Raw genomic sequence first — 12,166 nt, 5'->3', positions numbered from 1 at the left:
TGTAAAACACTATTTAAGGCCCTCAGACTAAGAGGATACACTAGGACATTCCTCCGGAAAGCTCAAAGTACCTTCTTAGAAATAAGAGTGCAGGATCCAGGTCCCAAATTGGCCCTGATAACCAGTTATTCAACACAGAGCACACTAGCCAACAACAGAATAAAAAGGAATTTTGAGAACCGAACGGATGATCTTCTAAAAGATTATAAAATTATATCGGCCTACAGAAAAAACAAAAACCTTAAAGATTATCTAGTACACAGCAAGCTAAAAGAAATCAACACACCAGCACGCCAGGGACCAGAATACTTCAAACCCAAACAATTAGTCAAAAATAGAACTACAAAACGCGTGTTAGAAATTAAACAACAAATAACAACCAGAACCAGCAACTGCATTTACTTAATCACATGTGAAAAATGTGGTTTACAATATGTCGGAGAAACGGGTAAAACAATAGGTACAAGGCTGGGACAACAAAGATACAATATTAACAATGGAAAAAAGACAACCACAAGGTTTGTGCAACATTTCATGGCTCACGGCATTGAAGCTCTAAAATGAGCTGGACTTCAACACAATCCCAACTGGACAGTAGGACAAAGACGTTTTAATGAAAAACAGTGGATTAAGAACCTCAACACGGATTTTCCTGGAGGCTTAAATATGCCTAAAATCAGATCTTGAACACAACAAAAACTTAAACTCAGGATTAAACTGGAGAAATCTAAAAATGATTGGATCAGACTTCCTTCGGATACATGGCAAATGCATTTATTCCTTGCATTGTGCCTACAAATGTAGGCACAGCGCACTGAAGTTTTTTAATTCCCCTCCTCCAGAGAGCCTTCCAAACAACATCCAAAGCACATTTCATGTTAATCATTGTGTGGCTTTGTCGTTCTGTCTGCATGTCTGTTAACCCCACCCCGTCACCCCGTTTTGTGTGCGTGCGTGTGTGCGCGTGGGCGTGTGGGTGCGTGTGGGTGTGCGTGGGCGTGTGCATGCATGCGTGAGTGCATGAGTGCATACATGTGCATGTGTGTACTCTGTGTGTCTGACTCTGTGATCCTCTCCCCTCTGCAGTCATTCTCCCTGCATCTGGCTTCAATAAGGACCAGCAGTGTGGAGGTAAGTGGATTCACAGCAGTGCACGTGTGTGTGTGTGTGTGTGTGTGTGTGTGTGTGTGTGTGTGTGTGTGTGTGTGTGTGTGTGTGTGTGTGTGTGTGTGTGTGTGTGTGTCTGTGCGTGCGCGTGTGCCCGTGTGTGTGTGTACTATACAGAGTAAGTGTACACGTTATTTTGGCCTGTGTGGATTTCCATAAGTGTGTGTGTGTGTGTTGTGTGCACGTTCTCACACGTTTCCATGTACATTGCCACGTGCGTCTCGTCTTTCACCTGTTCACAGAAAAGTACACCGTATACGAGCAATGTTGATTTGGTCGACTAAAACTAAGACGAAAATGTTCGTCGACTCCCTTTTTTCGAAATGAAAACTAAGCTATGATGACTTAAACTAAGACTATATCAACAATTTCGTCAACAAAAAAAAACTTGACTAAAATGTTAGGAAAGGACTAGTGGACAAGAGATCTAGTATAATCATTTTACACTTGGTTGCATGCTAAAAATAGCCGATCTACAAGCTCTTGTGAGCTTGTAGATCGGCTATTTTCAGCATGTGTAAAATCAGCCATTACGACGGCACCAAGGCCCGCCAAAACACATTTTAGTCAACTAAATCAACTGTAGATTTAGTCGACTAAAACTAGACTAACACTAAAACATTCCCGGTGACTAAAATGTGACTGAAACTAAATCAAAATTCAAATCAAAAGATGTTCTTTGTTGACCCTTACCACGCCCCAGAGTTCTTAATTATTTTCAAAATATTTTTATTTAGGTTTTATAACAGAAGCCCCAGGGTAAGTATGATTGTCATCAAGTCACAGGTTCTTAGAAACAAATAAAATAAAACATCAGATTTTACACAAGAGTACAGCCTTCAGTGGTCAAGTGTAGTCAGTTACATATTGAAAATGTTTGATCTAATTCACGGCACGCCAGCATTTTTCCCAGTTGAGCTCTTATTTTGAAAAGCCACATTTCCAGACTACCGGAAGTGAACATAACCTAGTAAGTAGAACAGGTCCCGGACAGCCCTTGTTTACAAGATGGGTCTATGCCGGGGCACTGGAGGGCTCCACATCGGCGGCTCTGTGCCGTCAAAGAAACGTTGTTTTGACCAAAAATGCCATCTGGGACAAGGAATAGGAGACAGTTACATATAAGGAATAGGTTAGACCGCTCCTAAGTATCAGAGACTCAGAGGTAAACAAACGCATAAATGTCAGAGATCATAGAGCAGACATAATGAAAAGACTATGTTGTTGTGCAAAACATGCCCCTTCAAGACAAGAGAAAAAACATTCTCTCCCCTTCAAGTCCCAATTTTTGTAAAGCCAATTCCCAATTCCCCTTTCTCTTCTTTTTTTGTAAATGGTGCATTTATATTGTGCATTACACACACACACACACACACACACACACACACACACACACCCTGATGACAGAGGAAAACCATGCAAGGCACCAACCTGCACAGCGGGAGAGCCGGGAGAATTCTTGACGCAGCTGCACGAGACTAATTAATTAGAGCGACAGAGAGCGAGGAGTGTGTGTGTGTGTGTGTGTGTGTACGTGTGTGCGTCAATTTATCAAAGGTGCAGACGATTACAAATCAGCAGAGAGTGAGCGTCGTTTGCACTACTGTATGCCGTATTGAAGTGGACTCGCCCCCAGACTTTTCTTTTCTCCCTGGAAATAAAAATGTCCAAGGCTATTTTGACACTAACTCTGGGGTTTGAACTGGCCAACCTTGCGGTTTGCCATCCGGCCACTCTACCCCTGAGCTACTGCCGCTATTATGTGCACTGTTGGGGAAGTGAGCCTTTTACTGTCTGTCGTATATATAAATGAATACCGTCGCGGTGGGTCACAAACCTTGGTCCAAAGCCGTTACTTTTCAGGAACTGAAATAAAACCACCTGTCTTCCAAAGGACCCAACCTAGTGATTTAGTCCCAAGCTCTTGCTAAACACTTCTCAGAAAACTGTCTATGATTTAGAAGGCATTTTGTAGAATCTGGTCTCAGGTATTCAAATATCAACTTTTATTTGTTTTGTTGTTATAATCCTCCCTACTATAGAGCGTGCTGACCATATAAGGAGTTCCTCCCTGTCCCCAGTTAGGGTTAACTGGGGACAGTCCCCAGGATAGAGAGGGGCCTTCCGCCAATCATGATCGAGCGGGGGGGGGGGCCTTGGTGTGTGTGTGCTGTTGGCCTGTCGCGTGTCCCCCTCCACTGTAGTGCGTGTGCACATGTGCACATCTTGTCACCGGGGGGGCGGTAATAATAACCTCCTTCAATTTCCCCCTGCGCAGCGTTCACCTCCATCCACCTCATCGCCACGGGCGTGTCCTGCTTCCTGGGGGCGGGGCTCCTGTCCTTCCTGGTGTACGTGTACTGCCAGCGCTACCACAAGCCCTCCCAGGAGTCGGCCGTCATCCACCCCACCACGCCCAACCACCTCAACTACAAGGGCAACACCACGCCAAAGAACGAGAAGTACACGCCCATGGAGTTCAAGGTAGAGAACAAAGCAGACCTTTTGTATTATGTGTTCTTTCTTTCTTTCTTTCTTTCTTTCTTTAAAAATAACAAGCAGCATAAATAGAACAGTGGGCCTAACGATATTCCCCCGCTGCACTGAAAACTCTCGGATGGTGCACTTATATAGCACAAATAGCGTGTGTGCGATTTTAGAAAGCGGAAGCAATCTAGCCTGGTTTTCACACCACCAGACGAGGATCATCATTGGTAATCAATTCGTCCTGTAGAGATAGCGAGTGAGTTTGGTTTCTGCTCCAACTCTCTATGGGCACAATCAGTGCAGGAGCATCGCTCATTGATTTCAGCTGGATGTGGCAGTGCCACTGGCATTGTTGGCTCCGCGTTCGCTGCAGGGCGTTTATCTGCCCCCTCGCGGTTTCAACTTGTAATAGCGCGATATGCGATAAATGCGATAATTGCGACAGCCCTAATCGTGATGCGTATCGTATCGCTGTTAAAATGTGTCGTTACACCCCCTATAGTGGAAAGCGGATCCAAGAAGTGTGAGATGGAGGAGTGACGTGTTCCTGTCTAGCCGACAGACAGGGTCATGATAAAGGCTAAAGATATGCTGTTTGGAATGCCAAACACAGCCGTGAGGGTTCCGTTTCTCAACACAAACTAATTTGTATAAAAAAATGTGGGACCAAACCTCAAACAGCCTCGGGCGTGACCAGAATGAACATTAAGCGTTAGCGGATGCATTAACCCAATTAGACCTGAGGACGATTCTACAAATGTCTTCTAAATGTTGTCAGTTTTATGAAAAACCCTATGTTTCTATGTCAGTGGTGCTCAACCTTTTTCATGTCAAGGACCCCCAGAATGATCTGTATTTGGCCGCCGACCCCCATCTGAAAATGTGTTGCTCCAGGGACCCCCCCCCCCCAGAAGCAAAGATTTTAGTTAAAAACGCTCTCTCTGAAAGAATATAATTATATTCAAAGATTTGCAACACATTTTCAAGATAAAAAAAAAAATAGCAGACCTACATGTTCATAGCGCGGCACTCGGTTCCGTGCTATGAACTTGTAGATCTGCTATTTTTCAATAGCTAAAGTATAACATAACTCTGCTTAAAACACCAACAGGCGTTCCCGTCCAAAATGCATTAACTCTGCTACGGAGTTAAACTAACAGATATTTACAGTATGTATTTATATTCATTCACATTCAATGCAATTCATGTTTTATTTAGCACTTTTTATTCATGCATTTCCGTCAATTTTAACTGTGACTACGTGAGATGAATTGCGCTGGTCAAAATTATAATACAATTCACTATTCTGTTTTGCTCTATAAACTATAGACCTACAGCCTACACTTACCGTACCCTTTATTCCCCAAATCCCTACAGCCTTTATTAATGAGCTCCATTATGTTGGTAAACCCCGGGTCAGCCCTTAAAGCCTCTCATTAAAAGTCCAGTTATGTGGATTCACATCATAACACAAGAAAACAAGTATACTGGAAGCACTGCACATTAACTTTTTGGCATGCAACTACCATAATTGGCTGCTGTTGACCACAATTATCACTTCCCTGTTCATATCCAAGTAAAAAGAACTGGCCACACTTGTAGTCTGTGTACATCTGTGTGATATTCTCCATCACCAGTGATTGTCAAAGTTACGACGACCTGAGGATAAATGTTGTCTCACTCTGATTCACAATTGATTGACCCTTTAGGAAATTAGTCCTGTACATATTTTTCCAGTTTTTCAGTTTTTACAGTACTTCATTAGACACCCTGGAGTCGTTTTTATGTGCAATGGTGTAATAACTTTGTATTTAGGGTTTCTTCCTGGAGGCTGAACCCTTGACAGTCAAACGGGCCAATGATATAAACACTGATAGTGTGACGTATAACTATTGCACACACACGCACACACACACACCTCCCCCTAATTGTCTCCACCAGGCCGAAGGCATGGGGGGAGAGTATGTTTTGCACTCCGTCCGTCCGTCCGTGTGTCCGTCCGTGTGTGTGTCCGTGAGCAGCTAATCTCGGCCACCGTTAACCCGGTCGATGCCAAATTTTGCACACACACTCCCTGGATGCCAACGATGAACCTCTGCCCCAAACTTTCCAGAACGGCCTGTTATAGCGCCACCAGGAGGCCGCTTTGTGCAAAACAAGTTTTTGCACAGTACACCTACAGATTTTGTCCAAACATCGCGCAAATTGGTACACAGTCTCTCTAGAGCCATTCAACGAAACCGTTCTTTCAGATTTCTCAGACTCCATCCTGATTAGTTAAGATTGGCTTCCAAAGTTCACAGGAGTGCTCAGTTTCAAACAAAATGCTGCAAATCATGAACACATCGCGTGATTTCCGTGAAATTGTGCACGCACATTCCCACTAGGCCGAGGACGAAATGCCACATGAACAATTTCAACTCAGCCTCAAGGTGGCGCTATAACTGGCCGAAAAGTGTTTTTACCTCTAACTGCACGGATCTGTGGATAATTTACTTTTGTTGCCCTTTTATCCAACCACCAGATGAAGGCAAGCTGCAATGTCCTACATTCCTATCCTGGTGGAGACCTGTGCCCAGAAGGGCACTTTTTCTAGTTATATATATTTTTAAATACGACAACCTCTGTGGGCGGAGCCACTACAGTACATACACACACATTTTTCTTTCTTCACAAACTGTGTGACAGCGGACAAACAGTAATTTGATTTTGACACCTTACCACTTGATAGCATGCGTGATCAATGGAGAAATGGCTGAATTGACCTATAGCTAAGCCCCTCCCCAAACTGATATGGTCCAATCACAGCTAAGCATAACATGGGTTAGACAAACCTCTCCACCAATAGTTTTCCTATATGATAAAACATTGTTTTAAAATAGAAATGTCACGCCCATATTTTTCCAGTGCATATATACGACAGGCCTTGTTGGCGGATTTGGAAGAGATTTTGAAGGTCTGGTTCCAAAAATGAACCAATATTTAATGTCCATGATATTTACATTGGAATGAATGAGCCCGGCTGGAAAGTGTTATGTGCTCTGTGTTGTTTTTGATGTGGGTGTTGAACAGACTGTGAAGACGAATATCCTTCGGGGCAAAAAATATTATTATTATTAATTATTATTAGTATTATAATGCACGCCTGCTGTGCCGTATAGGGACTCGCCAGAAGGCAGCAGCACCTCAGGTGAACATAATGTATGGGTTTGACTCACTGCTGTCGTATGGTCTTGTTTCTGTCTGTGACTCCTCCCACCCTTTAGCTGACTCACTGCTGTCGTATCGTCTTGTGTCTGTCTGTAGCCCAACACACACCGGGTGCGCAGCAACGCGGCACAGGCGTTGCCGCGCGGCGACGCCTGGAAAATAGAACGGTGGCGTATCGGAGCGTCAGGCGAGGCGTCGGCGTGCGTCGGACGCCGCCGGTGTGCGATAGGTTCATTGAAAATAACGGAGGCGGCTGTTTTGACGCGCGGCGTTCGCAGACGGTGTGGGAGGCCCTTGTGACTCCTCCCACCCTTTAGCTGCGGAATGTATTTTCTCTTTTCTTAACATCACTTCTGAACATCGTATGGAACATGTAACGGTAGCCGCGGTAACCTACAGGTGTATGTTGTATTGGATGCGCTGAAGAAAACGTTTAAAACGGGTTGTTATGCCGCTCTGTGTTGAATGCAACGTGAACGCGCATACGCCATTTTACCATAGAGTTGTGTTTGATCGTGGACGAGCCTTCATGTTAATTCAACCCAGTGTGCCAAATAACTGAGCGTTTGAAACGGTTGTTTCAGCCCGTCGATGTGTTTTTTCAGCCCGTCGGGACGACAGACACATGTAGATTACCGCGTCTGCCTTCAGATGTTTGAGTGGTGCAACCACTCCAAGGAACAGCTTTGTCCGTGTCCTGCACCTATGTGACTATGAGCATCATATAATGAGTACCAGTAGGGGCGCTGTTTGCCAGAAACAGAGAGAGAGAGACAGAGACAGGCACTGTTGCCTGCTAGAGAGAGAGAGGGAGAGAGGGAGAGAGGGGGAGAGAGAGGGGGGAGAGAGGGGAGTTGCACCACTCGGTTCACACGGGTGTGATTTTCATACGATGTTCAGATGGTAATAATTTGATATTAAAACCGACACAACCTACTGACGTGGGCGGGACCAACTCGAGACATGTCAGCCAGGGTCAGTCAGAGCTAGCAGCGATAGGCTAACATAAAGCAACTGTTTTTCAATAATAATAATAAAATATGAATTATCTGTGCCTGTGGGCACTGGGCAGAAGTGTATTACCAAGGGAGGACAATGATGGAGATGGCTCTAATGAATGCACATTATGAGAGCATAGTTAGACGTTTTACTTTTATGTGTATACTGTAATATACTGTAGCTTACATTTCCATTTCCAAGTAAGTGGATGTATAGGCTATGGAAATTAAACATAGCCTAGTTTAATGGGACTGTCAGGTTGAAGGAATACACACACATTGTAGTAAAATGTGTGCAGTGATGCTAAATGAATGCCATTGTCATTGTCTTGCAAGCAGCCAAGCAATTATACCATTTGCAACTAATCCCTATTCCTATTTAGGAATGACCTGTCTGTCCAGAGCTGTGTTGCTGTGCAGTAGGTACAGACAATTATACGGCAGTGTTGTTTTTGGCAGCACATTTAGATTTTAGTTTTAGTCACATTTTAGTCACCTGGAATGTTTTAGTGTTAGTTAGTCGACACAAATTCTGGTCGGCCTTGATGCCGTCGTAATGACTGTTTTTACACTTGCTGAAAATTGCCGATCTACAAGCTCACAACGCGTTGCGCTGCGACATGTGAGCTTGTAGATCGGCAATTTTCAGCATGCAACCAAGTGTAAAATGACTTATAGGCTCTACTGGATCTCTTGTCCACTAGTCCCTAATAGTTTAGTCTAGTTTTTTTTTATTCCCCAGTAAAACAGTTTGAGTGGCCACCAATGAAGAGGGCATTACCTCCTTGTCCTTCATCTGAACCAGAATATGGTTCAAACACATATGGCTGAATCTCACCAATCTGTCATCCCTCTGCCATTTTGTAAACAATTGGGCCGAGCCATGGGCTCCTTTTGTAAGGAGTGGGGAGGGACTAGAACAGGTGGGTGGTCTTAAAGTAGGAGGGACTGGATTAGGTGGGTGGTGCTAAGGTTAAACTCACGCATACTTAATGAACTGGAAAAAACATCATTTTAACAAATGTACACTTTACATACTTTATGTACTGTACACTTTTTTGAAAAAGTTATTCCTCCTTATATTATATTATACTGGCAGCAACAAAACAAAACACCGCCATTCAGACTATACGTGGCTTCTGTGGTTAGGGTTAGCATGTACTCTATTCTAACTCTAGTACACATTTGAGTACTAGAGTAATATTTGACCAGTGATCTATCCTTTCACTCAAGTACTGGGGATGAGTACGATTTGTCCTCCACCGCTGATGTGATATAGATATATGATATAGAAGTTGTCCTTGTGGAAATTAATTTTGTACCAAGCAGCCATCAGCCATCAAAAATCACAACTAGGGATGTCCCGATCACGTTTCTTTGCTCCCGATCCGATTGGGGCTTGTTATGTTTATTCAGAAGTCCTATACTTCCGGGGACAAAATGACCCTGAAGCTCCCAACCTGCAACAATGTTACAACGGATACCGTCGTCCTGATGGTAAAAGATGGTATTGACTAGCCCTGGACTCCAGACGAATCTGCCACAGCATAAAATAATCTGGCAATGCCCAGGCTAGGTATTGACTGTATGACGGGAGCGTTCTTCTATTCCTAGCAATAGCTTTCCCCTTCCTGAGTACCCAGGTCTGTGGGCTTCTGCATGTTTCCATACTCACATTTCATTACTCACATATTAGTCTTTGGCCTGGTCTAGCTCCATTATACTATCTAGAATGAAACTTTAAAGTGTTCAACTTCTTTTGGAACTGCAGGGCTTTTTTTTTGAAAACTTTTAAAAGTCTAGCCTTATTAGCCAGGCTAGCAACTATAACGGCATCAATTCAACACCAGACTCCAATGTCAATATGAAGACACAGCGAGCTAGTACTGCAGTAGCAGTGTACCGGTAGTTGTTATTGTCTTGTTATTGTCATCAGTATTATCTTATCGCGGGGGCTGTGGTGGCGCCACCATATTGCCTCTGATAGGCTCTGCTCATTAACTGTAATAACCAGGAGGAGTGAGCGGTCGAGGTACTGCGTTCCTGTGTCTCTCTCTCTGTGCCATTAGAGTGTTGCGTGTTAGCAGGGTCTCCTCTCAACAATGCCAATTTGTTATCGCCGCCACGTTTTTGTGCATTTCCGACGACGTCTAAACAGATTAACCGTCCACTGCGTCCAGCTTTGGGTCCCAGAGATGTTCGCGTGGATTTTATTTATTTCAGACGCTTTTCTCCGGAAAGTCTCTCAACCTTATATGCTGCTGGCTTTTAACCGATTGCCATTAGGTGAAATGTGTTTCAGCCCTGTCGTCATTCATTAAAGGGGCCTACGGTGAATTCATGGCATCTCGTCAATTAGCTTATTGATTATTATGCCTGACACGCTCTAAATTAAATGTGTTAAAGTGGTCCGCCTTGCTTATGAATGCACTCCACAGTGCCCTTGCTCCAACCTCCAAGGCTTTTGGATGCATTTAAGTCACATTTAGTATATTATGCAATTATGCATACACTGGCTGTTAAATGTTTGGTGTCATGTGTAGTATATTTTCTCTGTGCAGCCTTTCCACTCTCATCTTGATTTCTCTCTCATATAAAACATTCTATATGGTAGCCTATAAATCATTGAATTTAACAACTTTCTATGCTTTTCTCTTTTTTGGGGGGTTGAAATGATTAATTGAAAAATCGATGCATGAGTTACAGTAAAGTGATGTAATTTTCTGAACTTAACTGACTTAACCTTTTCTAGCTGTTCAGTATACAGTATGTCTTTACCCAAGTTGAGTTATTATTTAGGCGTTACTGATAATTATTCATCCAAAAATCTCATTGCATAAATATCTTGTGAAGCCATCAATAGTAATCTCCTGGGCTTGGACCGTTGGCCTAGTGGTCTGGGCGCGTGTTTGAGTCCCCAGCCTTTGCTGTGTGTCATTCCCTATGTCTCTCCACTTCCAATAAAGGCTGAAATATATTAAATATATATATTATATATATTGTCACAATGTTTATCGAGTATTTGGTCAAAAAATGTGGCAACATTTGACTGAGGAGCTGTCATTGGATTGTTTTGAATTTTCGTTTTTTTTAAGTCATATGAAAGCAGGGAATCATAGTTTCAAATTGACATATTGGTTGTTCAGTTTGACCCACCAGTTTTGGAGATATGGCTTATAGAGTAATGTCTTGCAGGAAACAGTGAGACAGGTTGACAGGTTGACTTCTGTGGTCTCTAACATTACACATAGCTACATGTTTAAGCATTTATTTCATATTTACATGTGGATTTCAGCTCTGACACTTATTTCAGACATGCTCTAGTATGTGAAGAGTCTGCCTGTGCTATTCACTCATTTTGGATAAAAAAAAGTTTTTCTCCTCTGGTGAAAAGCGCGACGGCAGCAGGTTGCGTGATGGCAGGCTCTCAGTCAAATCTAGTCACAAATATCATGATATTGTGACTTTGGCCATAAGCAGATCAGTCTTATTTTAGGGGTTTTGAAATGAAATGCAGAGATATATATAGATAATTAATTTCTCTTATCTCCCTCCCCAACTGTCGTCTCTTCCCTCAGACGCTCAACAAGAACAACCTCCTCCCGGACGAGAGGTCCAACTTCTACCCCTCGGCGCTGCAGCAGACCAACGTCTACACCACCACCTACTACCCCACGGCGCTGGGCAAGTACGACTACCAGCCCAACTCCTCGCCCTCGCCCTGCCGGACCTACAACAACAGCAGCAGCAACAACAACAGCAGCTGAGACAGACAGGGCCCCCCCCCCGACCGCCGCCGCGCCTCCCTCTCCTCCTCTTTTACCTCCCGCGGTGACATAACGGAACGCTGAATCTGAAATGATCCATGCGGGATCACGTGGGTTCACACACGCCGCCTCCATCCCTGTCTCCTCTCTCGGCACTCCTATATCGTCTCCTCTGTATGGGGGTCTGTGTGTTCAGGGGACATATACCTGTCTATATTCCACTGGTATAGTGAGTGAGTGACTGAGTGGGTGGGTGGTTAGGGAGGGGGGGGGGGGGGGGGGGGGGGGAGGGGGGTTTGAATAACCGTATAGCCCACGCCTTGTGCCAGCTCGGAGACATGTAGGAACTTATGTAACTGGCTGAGGGTGGGTTGTGGGACGGGGCGGTTTCAGCCGCCAAGCTTTGGATTCAATGGAGGAACTCCTCTGTTAACATGCAGCGGTCCAGAGGCTTACGAGAGAGAGAGAGAGAGCAGAACATTTAGAAGAGAAGATCGGTGTGTGACGTTCTCTGTCTGCTCTTGCGCGTTCGTCTGG

General features: G+C 44.1%; 1 protein-coding gene across 4 annotated transcripts in view; it reads left to right on the top strand.

The window, feature by feature from the left end:
• Positions 1-11,848, top strand: part of sema5ba (sema domain, seven thrombospondin repeats (type 1 and type 1-like), transmembrane domain (TM) and short cytoplasmic domain, (semaphorin) 5Ba) — a 151,800-nt gene extending 139,952 nt beyond the window's left edge. For all 4 annotated transcript variants that reach the window (XM_083776085.1, XM_083776083.1, XM_083776084.1 and 1 more), the window contains 3 exons: positions 1,087-1,131; positions 3,446-3,651; positions 11,441-11,848. In XM_083776085.1, coding sequence (XP_083632211.1) covers positions 1,087-1,131; positions 3,446-3,651; positions 11,441-11,629 — 440 coding nt within the window. In that variant the 3' untranslated portion in view covers positions 11,630-11,848. The remainder of the gene's footprint in view (positions 1-1,086; positions 1,132-3,445; positions 3,652-11,440) is intronic.
• The last annotated feature ends 318 nt before the right edge of the window (positions 11,849-12,166 follow it).

Source organism: Protomyctophum parallelum, assembly GCF_964188405.1.
Source record: "Protomyctophum parallelum genome assembly, chromosome: 11".
Classification (NCBI taxonomy): Eukaryota; Metazoa; Chordata; class Actinopteri; order Myctophiformes; family Myctophidae; genus Protomyctophum; species Protomyctophum parallelum.
Note: the sequence above shows the minus strand (reverse complement) of the source record. Positions and strands in the feature narration are given on the sequence as shown.